General features: G+C 44.9%; 1 protein-coding gene across 2 annotated transcripts in view; it reads left to right on the forward strand.

Annotated features, from left to right (window-relative positions):
- Positions 1–16,882, forward strand: part of rad51b (RAD51 paralog B) — a 77,422-nt gene that overhangs the window by 35,157 nt on the left and 25,383 nt on the right. For both annotated transcript variants that reach the window (XM_030047935.1, XM_030047934.1), the window contains exon 9: positions 1,035–1,113. In XM_030047935.1, the coding sequence (XP_029903795.1) occupies positions 1,035–1,113 (79 nt within the window). The remainder of the gene's footprint in view (positions 1–1,034; positions 1,114–16,882) is intronic.

A 16,882-nucleotide genomic window follows, 5' to 3' on the forward strand; every position in this document is an offset into this window, starting at 1 on the left:
CTGAATTTTCCCAATGTTTTCCATGAAGGAGCCTCATAAAACCCACTTCTTTTCTTTAGCTTTTGATACCATGTAGGATTTATGATTTTATGATTTATGATTTTATGTGTGCTTGTTTTTTCTTTTATGCTGTGCGGGCAGTGCATTTTACATTATTTTATTCTATTAAAATTATAATTGTATTATTATTTTATTTTATTATTTTATTTTATTTTAATATTTTGTATTTATTTTAATATTTTATATATTTTATTTATTCTATCCTATTTTGTTTTATTGTTTTATTATTATTATTATTATTATTATTATTATTATTATTATCATTACTATTATTATTTTACTTTATTTGATTTTATTTTAATTAATCTTATCTTATTTTATCGTGTTATCCTACTGTGTTTGTTACCTTTTTATTCTGCTTCTATTGTGTTATCTTGTGGTGTTTTATCTTGCTGTGCAGCACTTTGGAAAACCTTGTGTTTGTTAAAATTGTGCTATATAAATAAAGTGGATTGGATTGGATTGGATATGTTCAGGAACCCTCCATAAAGGGGTTCCTCAAGGTTCCTTTAGAACTGCAGACTGTAGAGCCGTAAAAGGTTCCCCGCAGCCCCTTTACCTTGAAGAGTGCGCTGCCCTGATGTTTCACTTGATGGTTAGCTGAGTTTGACGCTGCGTGACAAAAGCCGAGCGTGTTCGGTCTGTGAGCTGCTGAGACTCTCTTCAGGTCAAGTGGGATGTGAACATGGCTCTCTGTGTTGCAACGATGCAGAACAATTTCAACTCAATGAACTGAGACAAGTAACTGAGTTCATCCTTCACACAAGTATGTGACAAACAACCTCCATCCCTCCTCTCTTATGCACTTCATCCCTCACTGTTCCCTTATCTCTGACTCCTTCCCTTACTTTTTTCTGATTTTCTGTTGGCTTTTCTGACTCTACCTACACATCTCCATCAGTGCCAGTCCCCTTCTCTCCCTGTGTCTTTTCTCAATTAATAGTATTCTTGTTCAATGTCTTGCTGTTTTTCAGATATTGATAGCCAAGTCACCTGTGGCTCCATTCTCTGTACTGAACTATACCATCCAGAAAGAGGGCATCTGCTTAAGCGGTGAGTGGACACTGTGAATCTATTTTCCCGTGAGCATTGCTCTGTTTCTCATTCTGTTTCTTACCAAGGCAACAGCAAATACTAAGGCACTACCCTGTCTGACCTGGTAAGTTAATGAGTTGGATATGTAGGTAAGCAGCTGGACGACAGCAAGAGCCTGCCAAGTGCACTCAGCCCAGCTTTCAGTATTTGATTGTTAGTCTCATTTGGACACTGCATGGGTATCTGTAATAGTGGGAATAAGGAGAATGAACATTTTTTCCCATACATCAGACAAACAAAAAGGCACCAGAAGCAAAAAAAAAAAGATCGTAATACAGAGTGGAAGCATTATACTTGAACAAATTATAGAATTCAGTATATCACTAAAGGCAGCTGTATGGGAAAAACAGAAAAGTGTAAAGTTGTGATTTAAAATGTGAACCTGCTCACCTTTAGTCTTGAACCTAGACCAAAGGTCATTCCATGTGCTCACAACCATGGCTGACCTGCCAATTAAATGAGATGTAAAACAGGGTCAATTACCTAATGCGCTCAGTCCGTTGGGAGAAAATCGCTCTGTTTCATATCACATGAATCTTCAAATGCTGACCTGCCGGCCAAATGAGCATTTAGTGTTTCTCGCTTGTACTTTTTAGCAGTCTTGTTCTTCACCTGAGGTGCACCGGGGTCAACCCGTCTGATACGCTCAGCCTAATGAGAGAATCCAGCCTGTCCAGCGTTTTATTGTCACTGTGCAGTTTCGAGGCCACATGACACCCCCCGAAACACTCATTAGGCTGACCCTCCAACTAAATGAGCATGTTTTTTTGGATGGTACGTTGTGGATGACTTCCCTCTCTCCCAGCATCAACCTGCCTAATGATCTCAGTCCACTGACAGAATTCAGACCATCAGCGTTTTATTTGGCCTCAAAATACCATACTGATAGCAAATCTCCATAGTCAGAGAGCAGCGGCCAGCTAGCGGGAGGAAGCGGTGGCAGCCGGGAGTTTAGAAAAGCAGGTTTGTGACTGGCAGGTTGCCTGTTTGAATCCCTGACAAGCTGGGAACATGAGGCAGGGGAAAGAAATTAACCAAGTGGGCAGGTGAGGCTGTGTGAAGCTGTGTGTTGTTAAAAGAGAGCATATGTTCTTAGGCAACTTCATCCAAGTAAGTAAAGGTTAAAAAAAAAAAAAAAAGGTTGATTGTGTTTTGTTTGGCGTTTGAGCGGCATCAACCTGGGCGACGCACACAGCCCGTGAAGTAACAGAGTCTGTAAAGTTGTATTTTATTATCACCGGTTTGTCTTGAGGCCACATGAAGCTCCATATGGAAAGATTATGTTGGAGCGTTCTCACGGAAATGGAAAGTTCACTGAATATTCCCCAACGTTCCGTCAACGGGGAGACAGTAGGAGAGTGAAAGAGGAGCCACCCACCTGCCTCCATCTGGGCCGTAGCAGAGATGTGCCCCCAAAAAGCTGCTCACACTGCTCTGCTGTTTTCACTTGCAGCCAAATCTTAAAATCCAGTTGGAACATGGAAAGGTGAATGAAAGCCAAGCAGCGCTGTGTGTGCTGTGACCGTTTGGGTTGTGTAAGCCTGGAAATTGATTCTCCGGGGGTCATCTGAGTGGTTCCAAGGGTTCTGTTGTGTTTCTCAGCGTTAAGTGTTTATCTTGCACAACCCTGCTGGCTCGCTGTCACACTTTGGCCCTTTGACCTCTCTGGTGTTTGTAAGGTCCCAAATAACTATTTTGCAACACATGCAGAAATGCACACTTTAAAACCAGCTGTTAGGTTGTTGATCAGTATCTCTGCTTACAGGGCGACGTCAAGTAAATCCGGGAATGTGACCGGAACATGTCTGGTTCAAATCCCAAGACTGGGGAGAACAATCTGGCTCAGTGCAGATTAATGAGTTGGTAGTTTCAGTTTTATTTTTTGAAGTGCAGCTTTGGCAAATTGATTTGGCTCTTATTTCAGGTTTTACCTCTCATCGTCTCAAATCAATAATCCAGTGGTTTAGAACCAGCTATTATCCCATAATCCACCGCTGTGCCGCCATTTTGAACCAAATTGAGTTGCAATTGTTTTGCATCATTACAAGTTCATTGACAGTGCAAGCTCCCTCTCATGCCAGTGCCACATAACCCTGATCAATGGTGATGCTGATAGATGCTGACAGACTGCAGACACACCCTAAGCCAGGTCCAACGCAAAATGAATATAATCATCATTTGATAAATCACTTTTTGGAATGGAAATTTTCTGTGGAATGAGGGGCTCTTGTGCAATGTTTTCACTTCCCATTGACAGCTTATGCTCGCTTGCTGCCAGATGATGATAGTGATTTTGCAACGCATGATGGAACAAAAACCCAAAATGTTCCCATCGTAGTATTCAAAACCTCAACGGATTGAGACAAATCGGGTTTGAAAACCAGTTTCCCTCAGTCACACATGATTAACAGATTTGAATTATGAAAAGAAACATTGCTGTTCCATTTCAGTTGTCCAAAAACCTGCCAAATATTGTAGGCTGTTACACAAGTGGGGAGAGAGTTAGGGAAAAGAGTAACTACACTGCACAAAATATCATCTTAATTTAATTATCCTTTTATTTGGAAAAGAATAAGGAATGTTATATCACTGCTGTAGTATCTAGAAAATCACACTTTAAGAAAATTGTTTCACCAAGGGGAAGTATTTCACCCCATTTTCTTTCACTTGCTTGGAGAAAAATGACTTGATTTTTTTTTTTTTCCCTTTTTTGCTGTGCACCCCTCCAAAACCATGGCAGCTCGTTTCTGAAAGTTAAATGTGACACCCCGAGCCAGTGAAGGCTTGGCTCTCTGTCTTGTGTCTCATTAAATGATCTCATTACCTTCCCCATCCAGTGCACATCGCTTCCATTAGGGGACCTGCTGTCCCCCGGCATTACGTAACTTCCCCCTCTGCGTCTTTGTCAGGAGAGCGTTCGTGACCGAGGTTTCGGGCAGCGCTGCCAGAGCGACAGAGCAGCTCACAGATGCAAAACATTTACATCTCACATTTTTGACATTTAGCTGACCTTCTCATCCAGAGCACCCCACCAGTAAAACATGAGAAGGAGCTTCATTTTCTAGATTGCCAACAGTACAAACAACCAGTTCAGCCCTGTGACAACAGAAGAAAGCAAACTCTGCTTTGATGTTAAAATGATCATGAAATGTTAGGAAATGAAAATGAGTGTGTTAAAATCAGTTAATTTTTGTGTTAAATCAGTTAAAATGCTTTAAAAAAAAGCTGTCCACATAATGTTCAAGGATTCAAGGATTCAAGGAACTTTATTGTCATACCAGCTCACATTTACATGCTAGTGGTACGAAATTAGCACTCAGGTCCCAGTATAAGCCTAAATAAATAAATAAAGCAAGGTAAAAAAAAAAAAAAAGAAGTGTAAATATAGAATATAAGTATATATAGAATATAGAATATAAGTATAAACAGTATATATAAACAATATGTGTGAATATAAACAGTATGTATAACTATAAACAGTATATATAAATGAATATAAACAGTGTATGTAAATATAAATAGTATATATATAATAAATATAAATAAACAGCCTATGTATATAAGTAGTATATGTATAATAAATATAAAATATATATATATATGAACAATAAATATAAAAATATAAATATAAACCTGGCGTCTGGTACTGGGATTCAGGAGCTGCTGACTAATGTGTCTTGCAAAACACACTCTTTCCACATTGCCCTGATAAAACATTGACACTTATGCTTACATTTACATTTTAGCTGTCATTTTAGCTGACTGTATTATCCAGAGCAACTAAGTGAGTTCAGCTGCTCAGCTGTTGAAGGAAAGCAGTGAATCCCACATTAGCTCTCAGCTAGGCCACAGCAACCTGTATGGACATGCCTTTACAAAAGTAAGAGTACATTATAGGGGTGCACGATATTGACAGAATACCATATTGTGATATTTTCCAGGCATATTGTGATTTCAATATCAATTTCAGCGTTCATAATCCCATGGGAAAATGCTTTATCTTTCTGTCTGCATGTGCTAAATATGTATATTCCATGTCCCAGCAACTTGAGACACGCATATGGGTCATGTGATATGCTTCACACATGCTCATTTAGTGAACCTGTGACATAACAGGCCAGCCAATGACAAAGAAAGGTGATCAGCGAACCTCCTGCTTTGCGCCCCAGCTCACTCAGTCCTTAAATCAAATGCACCCATGGCCACTCATCTAACAGCAGGCGCAAAGGGGTGTCTGTTACTTCCATGCATAAACTAAATATTGCATAATTTTACAGACATTTTCCATACGATATGGAGCACTTTGATATAGAGATATGGCTTTTGCAAGACTCAAGATCCAATGAAAGGGTGTCAGACAGTAAACTCTGGTCTCAAATCATCACAGCTAACTTGAGATGTACAGTGTATGTTCACTGTAGAATATACTCAACTTAAAACCACCTGGAAGTGTATCCAAGCTTTTTATTTACCAACATCCTGATTTGTCCTATTCTGATATTATGTTCATCTTGCAGTAAAAATAAGTGATACAGCATGTTGTAATGATAGTATAGTAGAATACTGTGATGTAGTATATCATTCAGCCCTGTTGTCTCCTTACCCAAACTGTAGGCAACATTTGAAAAGTGCAAAGATGAGAACTTGTAGCGCTTCAGTAGCTGGATGGTTTGTTTAAACCAGCTTGGTTTGGTTGGTAAAACATAAAAATCAAGATAAATGATGCACTTTCACTGAGAGAATCTTTCTCTCATTGTAATATAACATGTCAAAGTTAAGCAACAGTAGCTCGACAAGAGAAGTGTTACAGAGTGTTGACTTTAATGAATTTCATTAATGATGAGGACTGAAAGCTTTATTCTATAAGTTATGGATATACATGCAACAGATTAAAAACCAATACCAGTGTTGGGCTCCTTTGGACTCGTAAGTGGCTCATGTGTTAAAAGGTAATAACTTTATGCTTTGCGACAAGCCAAGCCAGCAGGTACTTCAAGCAGGTCAAAACAGATTTCCTAATTATTTAAAAATGCCATATAAAATATTTTGGCCCAGATCTGATGTGCAGCACTAATGCTTTTGGGGAGTTTTAAATTTGGCAGCGGAAAGTTGAGGTAAGTAGGAGGTAAGTTTGTGTGGGATCTGCTAACCCACTGAGGCCTGTAACTGATGTGAAAAGGCCTCCTCTCTGAAGCGGAGGAAAACCAGACTGTGCCTGGTGCCAGAGGGGAGAAGGAGCAGGAGAGGGAGCTGAGTAGGAGAGACAGACAGACAGAGAGAGAGAAAGCACCTTAGCAAGATCCTGCATGCCTGGGAATTCACTTATTGTTATTGCCTTCAGGATTATTTATGGGCCTGCCTGGAGTGGCCAAGCTGGCAGAGCACGCGGAAGGAAAAAGTGCTGTCACTGCACAACTGTCGAACTGTATAAGGCTACGGGCGCTATCTCAGTTCCTACTGTGTTCCATGTGGTAACCAATGCAGCAGAGCTGGCACAGATGCATCATGGGAGTCACGGAAACCCTAGTGTCTCACACAGAGGATGACAGCAGAGTTTCCCAGTATGTTTAGATAATTTATTTTCTTGTTCTCTCCTTGCATTGGATTAATGTTTCTCACGTCAGAGACGATTCCGTCACTACAGTCTAATAGTTTTCATCTGCGTTGACTTAGGTGCAGGAGGTGTAATATACTTAATAGTTTCTTTCAAAGTGAGTCAGTTTTTTTTTTGTTGTTGTTTTTGTCTGTAGTTTTTGTAAGACATGTGGTTAAAGATGAAATATAAGACTTATTACATTACAAGTATAAATAAATCAGAAAACAGAGAATGCGTAATACATTATCAGTCTGTGCGTCTGTGACTTTGTGTATACATGTCTAAATATTTGCCTGAAATTGGCCTTTTAATGGTTTTGGATGTTTTTGGGTGTGTACCGTTTGCTGTGGTACAGCCAGCTGTGAGCTAGCTGTGGTCATGGATGAGGTGAGGCAACACAACCACAGAGCTGTGAAGTCATAGAGCAACAACAATGGCAGAAAATAGGAGGAAACAAAAGGACAGCAAAGCTAAACATGCAGCAGACAAGACCGAGTGAGCATCCGTATTGCTGTAAAAAAAAAAAAAAAAAAAAAAGTCTATTTATTTCTTTCATTGCAGACTAGTCACACTGGCCCTCCTCTTTAACATCTGTGTTGGCTTTATAGATGCTGGTTACCACACTCCCAGGGCAGAGGCCAGCTCAAATTAGCTGAGCAACAACTTTTGAGGTTTGACTTTGACCAGTGAGGGTATGGAGGGCAGGTTTAATAATACACCTTTTTTCCTCGAGCCTGTAAGCAGCTTTAAGTAAAAGTGGTTTTATATAATCTGAGTCAGTGAGAAAAGTTTGTTTTTAGAAATAGTCAGTGTATAAAAGGCTTTTATTTTGAAGGGTTTCAGAGGAAGTGTTTATATTTTCCGTCTTCCTTGTTAAGTGAATCGACGTTATCACTCGGCAGAGTTAATTAGCAGCGGCAGAGTCAACGGACTTTTCTCCTGTCTCCGTTTTTTCACCTCACACCTGTAGGGCTTACCTGTGTGTTTTTTACCTGTTGCAAGGTGTGTTTTGTTTGGGATTGGACTTGTTATGGTGCTCCAAGTGTTAAAGTGGATGCAGAAAGTAAGTGCCGTTTTTTATATGGAGATATTTTATGCTAATTACTCGGCGAGGGAGCCGACATGTGAGCCATGCATGGGTGTTTACTTAGCGTTTATTTTAACCAGTAGAGGGTGTTATTCGGTTGAATTACTCATGTTTATGGTGAAATGTATGGATGTTGATTTGTTATGTATTATTGTGGTTTTTATGCACAGAGGATAATGTGTATATTATTCTGTTTCTGTGGTAATATTATATTAGTAATAAGAAGACAATTAGATATAATATGATTTATTGTTATCATTTCCAGAAACTGTTACAACACTGAGTGCCACAATAAAGAGCCACAGCTGTTAGATCTGCTGAAAGGAGTCCTCATCTTCTGTCATTATCCTGGTGTCCTGATAGACACAGCATCTTGTTTATTGCATAACCCTGAAAAGAACTAGCTACCAACCCTTACCTCATTTACATTGGTCCTTCGAGCCGGATGCAGTATTCAAGATGCAGTCAGAAGAAGAGTTTTATCCTGATGTGAGACCCAAACGTCTAACACGTCGACCTACTAGACATCAAGATTTTGAGGTGGACTACGTGGGAGATCGTTCCCGAGACCCATCACAGTGGGGAACACCACCCCCTCCCTCAGAGCAGACTGTGTTTTTTCCCCAGGATGGTCCTGTTGATATGAGCCATTTTCGTTCAACCCAGTCTCCCTTTAGTGGCTTCCATGGGGATGCTGCTCATCATGAGACACCTCAGCTAGCCCCGGGTCGCCTTCAGTGGGGAAACCTAGCCTCAGAGATCCTACCTGGAGCTTCTACCTCACTCCAGTGGAGTTCCCACAGAGATCCACCTTTTTATCCAGACATCAGAACCATCCAGGAAGAGAACGCTAAGTTGCTACAATCTCAGCAGGTGTTCCAGTCTACACTAAAGGAACTCCATGAGGCCCGGAAGGAGATGAAGGAACTAATAGGCGTAGCCCGCTCATTAAGGGAGGACATGGAACGGTCTGCTGGCTCAGCCTCAAGTCACAGCAGCTACAGACCTTTTGGAGTTACTGCTGCAACATCACAGAGTTATCCCATTCCTATCCAGCCAAAGGAAGAAGATGAGGAGGATTGGCCTGATCCTCCGCCATGGCCTGAACCTGAGGATGACCTGCCTACGGGCATGAGTGGTCTTAACCTGGGGAAACAAGATATACAGAATACTCAACCTTCTTATGGTTCCCAGATTCCAGCTAAGTCATCCTCTAAGCCTCCCATGTTCGCCTCACTACCTCATCAGCTCACACACCCTGCCCCATATAGTGGGACCCTGCCTTACCCTCCAGCGCAGCCTTCTCAGTCACTCCCTCACCCTGCTCCTGCCTACATAGGCCCAAGACCCCCAGCACCGCCACGAGCATCACCTCCCTCGGCAGCCACCGGCGCTGCACCCTGCTCACTCCCACCTAACCAGCCTGTACAGGTTCCTGTGTCAGAACTAGTGTATAGAGGTCCCAAACCTACAATACCCAAGTTCATTCAGCCAGACCCCAGTGAGTTTGCTAGACTCCGCCTCGCTTTAGAGAACCTCCTCCCATCAGACTCCACAGAACTCTTCAAGTACCAGATTCTTGTGGATCACTTGAAGTTGGAGGAAGCTAAGCTAATAGCTGATGCTTATCTAAATTCACCTACTCCCTACACTGACACAATGAGAGCTCTGTATGACAGATTTGGTCAGCCTCATCAGCTAGCTTTAAGGAAGATAGCTAGTGTCTTAGAAGCCCCGGAAATCAAACGTGGTGACGCTGCAGCATTTCAGAGGTTCTCTCTCCAGATCCAATCCCTAGTGGGTTTGCTGAAGACCTTAGGCCCAGAGGGTGAGATTGAACTTAACTGTGGTTCCCATGTGGCTCGTCTCCTGAGCAAGCTGCCAGCAGAACAGAGAGCTGACTTCCGTCGCCATCGGTTCAAGCAGCCTGGGTCTTCACACACGCTGCATGATCTGTCAGAATGGCTCAGCTATGAGTCCTGGTGCCTGAGTTTTGACAGCCAAGTCAGTCCAAGAACTAGTAAGGAAAGACAGCCTACTCGGCCTGATACTCGTCCTGGGAAACAGATGGTGACTGTCCTACACGGTCTTGGAGAGCCATCCGGGGACGTCGCCATGCCTAAGCCAAGTTCGGGGAAGAAGAAACCTACGAGCCCAGCTCCCTGTGCCTATTGTCAGAGTGCTGAACATCACTTCAGTCAGTGCAGTGCAGTTGCCAAACTCTCTAAAGAGCAGCTCAAGGAGTGGATTCAGGCCAACAAACGGTGCTGGCGCTGTGCACGGAATCATCAGGCAGCTCAGTGCACCTTAAAGAAGCCCTGCAGTATTTGTCAAGGGAAACACCTCCTAGCCCTTCATGAGGTAAACTTGAGGCCAGAGAGACGTGACAAAGATGTAGCAGGGAAGGAGGAGAGCTGCCTGACTAACTCCGCCTCTGACTCCCTCTACCTCGACCGACCTGGAGCTGGAAATCGGGTCATGTTGAAAGTCGTCCCAGTGCTTCTACACCACGAGGGACGCAGTCTTAGCACCTTTGCTCTGCTGGATGATGGATCAGAGAGATCCATGTTACTACCAACTGCAGCCAAGTCACTGGGAATGAAAGGCATCCCAGAAGATCTTCCTCTGCGGACAGTCCGGCAAGATATCCAGGTGCTCCACGGACACAAGGTATCCTTCCATGTTTCTCCAGCTGCCAATCATAAGGTCAGTTATAAGATTGAAGGTGCCTTTACAGCTAGCCGTCTCAGTTTAGCTCAGCATACTTACCCCATAGAACAACTTCAGAAGAAGTACAAACACCTTCGTGGCCTTCCCATACCTACCCTGAAGGAGGCCCAGCCATCGCTCCTTCTCGGCTCTGATCAGGCACATCTCATAACCCCTGTGGAACCGGTCAGACTCGGGCCGCCTGGTGGCCCAGCAGCAGTCCACACCAGGTTGGGATGGACCCTTCAAGGTCCTGTCAGATCCATGGGGCGGCCAGCTCACCCTGTGCAGTGTCTCTTCACCTCCTCCCCACCACATGTGGATGAGCTATTCCGCCATGTCGCGAGGCTCTGGCAGATAGACACTGTACATCACAGACCAGAAAAGGAAGTGACTCGGTCCAAACAGGACCAACAAGCAGTCACATTACTGGACGCCAAGACAGTGCGCATGGAGGTTGACGGAGTTAGAAGGTATGCTACACCACTACTACGTCATGCAGCCATGCCCCCCCTGTGTGCACCTAAGGAGTCAGTCATGGCTTTATTACGGAGTACTGAGCGGCGCCTCCTGAAAGATCCTGAGAGAGCAGAGATCTATCAAGCGGAAATGCAGAAACTCATAGGAGCAGGTGCTGTGCAGGAGGTCAACCAGGAGAAACCGCCAGAGGAGTGTTGGTACATTCCACATCACCTGGTCGCCCATAACGGTAAACATCGGCTCGTTTTCAACTGCTCTCACCAGTACCTTGGGCAGACTCTGAACCAGTACCTACTTCCTGGCCCCACCCTTGGAGCTTCCTTGGTGGGTGTGTTACTGAGATTCCGGGAGCATCGCATTGCTGTAAGTGGAGACATCAAGGGGATGTTTCATCAGGTCCTCCTCCTTCCAGAAGATCGTCCCCTTTTGAGGTTCCTGTGGCGTGACCTGAAGGTGGATGAGCCCCCGAGAGTATTTGAGTGGCAGGTCCTGCCCTTTGGCACAACCTGCAGCCCCTGCTGCGCGACATATGCACTGCAGCGCCATGTTGTTGATCACTGCCAGCCTGATGACATCCTGAGGTTCTCAGTTGAACAGTGCTTTTACGTCGACAACTGCCTCCAGAGTGTGCGTACACCAGACGAAGCCAAGCAGCTGGTGGATCGCCTTAGAGACCTTCTGTTCTCTGCAGGCTTTGAGATGCGACAGTGGGCCTGCAATGAGCCGAGGATTCTGGATCATTTGCCCCAGGATGCCAGATCTCAGAGCCTGGACCTGTGGTTGGCTCTAGACAGGGTCAGCCCCCAGGAATCGACCCTTGGTCTCAGTTGGAACTGGGAGAGAGACTCCCTGAGCTACAAGCATAGGCCAGTGTCCTATGACACCCCTACCCTTAGGAACATCTACAGGGTCCTGGCTTCCCAGTACGACCCTTTAGGTTACCTCCTACCTTTCTCCACCAGGGCGAAGCTCATCATCCGACAACTGTGGGATAAGCAGCGAGGTTGGGATGACCCGAACTTACCTGCAGCGCTGCTTCAAGCCTGGTCCAACTGGGAGGATGAGCTCCAGTTTTTACCTCTCCTTAGCTTCCCTCGGGCATATGTGCCCCCAGACTTTGACCCTGAGGCTGTCACTCGTGAAGTGCATGTCTTCGCTGACGCTTCAGAACAGGCTTATGGAGCCGTAGCCTACCTGAGGACAGAGACCAAAGAGGGCCAGGTTCATCTTTCCTTCATCCTTGCTCGTTCCAGAGTGGCTCCTAAACGTGTGCACTCTGTTCCACGCCTGGAATTGTGTGCAGCTCTTGTAGCAGCACAACTGGCAAGTCTCCTCATAAAGGAACTCACCTTGGAAGTGGCCCACACCATCTTATGGTCTGACTCTACCACCGTGCTCACTTGGCTCCATTCCCAGTCTTGTCGCTACAAGGTCTTCGTCGGGGCAAGGGTGGCAGAGATCCAGGAACTGACCGAGAACTGCACCTGGCGTTACGTGGACTCGGACCAAAATCCTGCAGATGACCTAACTAGAGGTAAAACTCTAGAAGAGCTTAAGGATCCCAACAGGTGGTCCCAGGGACCCCCCTTCCTTCTGCAAAGCCCAGACAACTGGCCAGAAAGGCCCAAGCCTGAACCTCCAGAGGATCAAGTCGAGCTCCGTAAAACTGCCTTTTGTGGAGCTACAGTCACTGCAGCTACAGGCGATGGCCCAGGTGACATGAAGTATAGTTCCTGGCAAGAACTCATGGAGGCCACTGCCAAAGAGCTCCAGGGAGCAACCTCCTCCAGTACCCCACCAACGGCTGATGAATATCAGCAAGCTGAAACCAGAGTCCTGCAGCGAGCTCAGAAAGAGTCCTTTCCTGAGGACTATAAGTTGCTTGCAGCGGGGAAATCAGTGTCGCCCTCAAGTCGCCTACTCACCTTAGCTCCTGTCCTGGACCAGACCTCTGGTTTGATAAGAGTGGGTGGTCGACTCAGACGGTTGGAAGACCTAGACTTATCCCTACATCCTGTTGTCCTTGATGCAGCTCATCCAGTTGTCCATCTTCTCATCCAGAAGTTCGACAGTGATTTGCATCACCCTGGTCCTGAGCGAGTTTTCGCTGAGTTGCGGAGGTCGTTCTGGATCATCCATGGGCGAGAGGCCGTCCGAAAGCATCAACGGGCTTGTGCCGAATGTCAACGTTGGAGGGGTCAGCCTTCTATTCCCAAGATGTCTGATCTTCCTGCTGCTCGCCTCAGACTGCACAAACCAGCTTTTTACTCCACTGGCGTGGATTGTTTTGGGCCTATGATGGTGAAGATAGGCAGACGCCAGGAGAAACGCTGGGGTATCATCTTTAAGTGCTTAACTACCAGAGCAGTACATTTGGACCTTCTCCGGAATATGGACTCCGACGCCTACTTGATGGCTTTGAGGCGGTTTGTCGCCAGAAGAGGGACTCCTGCAGAACTGTGGTCAGACCAAGGAACTAATTTCAAGGGAGCTGAACGGGAACTCAGAGAAGCCTTTGAGAGTATGGTCCCAGCGTTGCAGCAACAGCTCGCCCGTCAGAAGATCAAGTTCCACTTTAACCCTCCTGCTGCTCCCCATTTTGGTGGAGTGTGGGAACGGGAAGTCCGGTCTGTTAAGTCAGCACTCTACACATGTGTTGGATCTCAACCAGTCCCTGAAGAGGTGCTCCTCACTGTGCTTCTTGAAGTTGAGGCTATCCTCAACTCGAAGCCATTGGGCTTTGTGTCGGCTGACATCGCAGACATTGACCCTGTGACACCAAACAGTTTGCTGATGGGGCGGCCTGATGGTTCACTCCCTCAAGTAGTGTACCCAGAGACTGAGATCTTGAGCCGCAGGCGCTGGCGACATTCACAGATCCTAGCGGATCAGTTCTGGTCTAGGTTCATAAGGGAATACCTACCTGGTCTACAGACAAGACAGAAATGGCAGTCCTCTCCCCCCGACCTGCAAGACAAAGCAGTCATCATGTTGGTGGAGCCACAGCTACCACGGGCCCAGTGGCCAGTAGGACGCGTGGTTAAGGTCCATCGCAGTGATGATGGGTGCATCAGATCAGCTGATGTCAACATTAAGGGACACATCTTCACACGGCCTGTAGCCCGGTTGGTAATGTTACCAGCTCTTCCATCTGGTGAGGAAGATCCTCCTCCAAGTTCGGGACCCTCTAAGACTGTTTGAGCCTTTTATTTGATTCAAATGTGCTATGCACATTTGGGGGCGGCTGTATAAAAGGCTTTTATTTTGAAGGGTTTCAGAGGAAGTGTTTATATTTTCCGTCTTCCTTGTTAAGTGAATCGACGTTATCACTCGGCAGAGTTAATTAGCAGCGGCAGAGTCAACGGACTTTTCTCCTGTCTCCGTTTTTTCACCTCACACCTGTAGGGCTTACCTGTGTGTTTTTTACCTGTTGCAAGGTGTGTTTTGTTTGGGATTGGACTTGTTATGGTGCTCCAAGTGTTAAAGTGGATGCAGAAAGTAAGTGCCGTTTTTTATATGGAGATATTTTATGCTAATTACTCGGCGAGGGAGCCGACATGTGAGCCATGCATGGGTGTTTACTTAGCGTTTATTTTAACCAGTAGAGGGTGTTATTCGGTTGAATTACTCATGTTTATGGTGAAATGTATGGATGTTGATTTGTTATGTATTATTGTGGTTTTTATGCACAGAGGATAATGTGTATATTATTCTGTTTCTGTGGTAATATTATATTAGTAATAAGAAGACAATTAGATATAATATGATTTATTGTTATCATTTCCAGAAACTGTTACAACACTGAGTGCCACAATAAAGAGCCACAGCTGTTAGATCTGCTGAAAGGAGTCCTCATCTTCTGTCATTATCCTGGTGTCCTGATAGACACAGCATCTTGTTTATTGCATAACCCTGAAAAGAACTAGCTACCAACCCTTACCTCATTTACAGTCAGCCTTGACTCTCCTGTGCTCTATTGTACATAGAGGATTATGCAGTAGTGTGTGCAGCCAAATGCTTGTGTGTGTGTAAAACCTGTGCTTGGTCATGGGCTGGGAGATTGAGATGCACAGGTGTTCTCCTTCAGGCCCTGAGGTGGGGATCAAAATAGACCCTTACCCTGCCTACCTCGCCTCCTTTCAGACCAGCGAGATCCAGACGCTCTTATCTGCCTCCCGTTGCTTTTGTCTTGTAATCTTATCGCAGCAAAAAGCGTGTCAACACTATTGTCAGCTCAGCTGACAACGGAGAAAACAGGAGTCCCAGGTGTATTCATCCTGATGTGTTATTTAACGTGTGTGTTGCCGTTGGCTGGTGGACAGTAGGACCATGTGCAGCCAGGTAACCAGAGACGTCCCTGTGGATTGACTGTACAGCTCTATTAAGCAGAGGATGATGACTCTGATGTCAGGACTGTGTGGACCTGAGACCTGACCCACACTTAGCACAGAGTGATGATGACATTTTGTAATGACGGAATCAGATGGACTGGATTTCCCAAGCAGAGTAAACATTCAGGGATTTGACTCTGTGGCTCTGGTGCAGAGACGTCTGTAGTGAGACAGTACATATTGACACACACGCCGGCCTACAAAGGCAAACAGTTATAAGAGCGTAAGAAACAGAGAAAAATGACTTCATCCACTGACCTAACAAAAGCAATGTCGGTAAAGCAGCAGTGTATCATGTAATAGCTGCTGCATCGTCCAAAATAAACACCCACCGAGCGCCAAATGCCGGTACAGCTTGTCTTCTGCACCGGCTGGTAATGTTTTGAAAAAATAACATTAAACTCCTAGGTTATAAACAGCCTTTGGTTTTTGCTTCTGCTCAGACTTTGGCCTCGCTGAACGTGCTCTCTGGCTGGAAGTCCAAACCATCAGTGGCTCGGTTGTAAAGCGGCTTGATGCGCTGCTGTTCACAGACCAGTAGCATCACATCTGCTGCCTGGATGGTTCACTCGCTGGCCTTAATTGAAAGATTAATCAGTTATTTCTTTTATGAAAGAGAGAAATATAGATATGAAAACAAAAAAGTGAAGACCAGGTGATGTCAGTGGGTAGTTCCCACTCTGTGGTTGAAGGTGAGCTAATGACTCGAACAGTGTTGTTGGAATAAAAACCTGCAGACTCTTATCTGTTCATCACATGGCTGCCCATCCCTGATTTATGGCTTTACACGGCACCTGATTCTCAACCACTGTGTTCTCAACAGTTGAACACAATGTCAGCAAACAGAGGGACACATTTCTGTCTATATTCATTATTTTGACCAGTAAATTTATTTTTAGTGTAGCAACCTGTTGCAGATGTGTCAGTGACAGGTTTGCTGATCTGAAATCTCATCCCCAGTCCTGAATGTTGCCTTTTAGACATGGAGAAGTTAGTTAACACGTGGTGTACGTGCAGAAGTAGATGATTTTAATCTGAGGCAATATAAATATCTCTACTAGCCTACATCTACAGCCCCCCCGACAATGGACTTTCCTATAAGTGCTTGTTATCTTTAAACACAAACACTCAAAGCCTAACCTCTGTCACACCCTCAGACAAAAGGGCAAACCGCCTTTTTACTACCATTCAAACACTTGACTTTTATTGCTATATGGCCCATCATGCACCTGGTTTAGGATAGAAGGGGTGTCAGGACTGTGAGCCATTGTTTGTGGGACTCTTCATTTTTTTACCTGCCGCTTCTCTGTCATTATGATAATTGTAGGGACACGGATGCTTGTCATGTCTGTTCTAGGCTCCTTAATACTGGCTGCTTGTAAGGCTGGCAGTCTAAGAGTTTGATCTGATTCCATCGCTGTGCTCAGTCTGTGTTGTGCTGCGGCTTTGGAGTCTGTATGAACA

The sequence above is a fragment of the Myripristis murdjan genome, chromosome 24 (assembly GCF_902150065.1).
Source record: "Myripristis murdjan chromosome 24, fMyrMur1.1, whole genome shotgun sequence".
In the NCBI taxonomy this organism is placed as follows: Eukaryota; Metazoa; Chordata; class Actinopteri; order Holocentriformes; family Holocentridae; genus Myripristis; species Myripristis murdjan.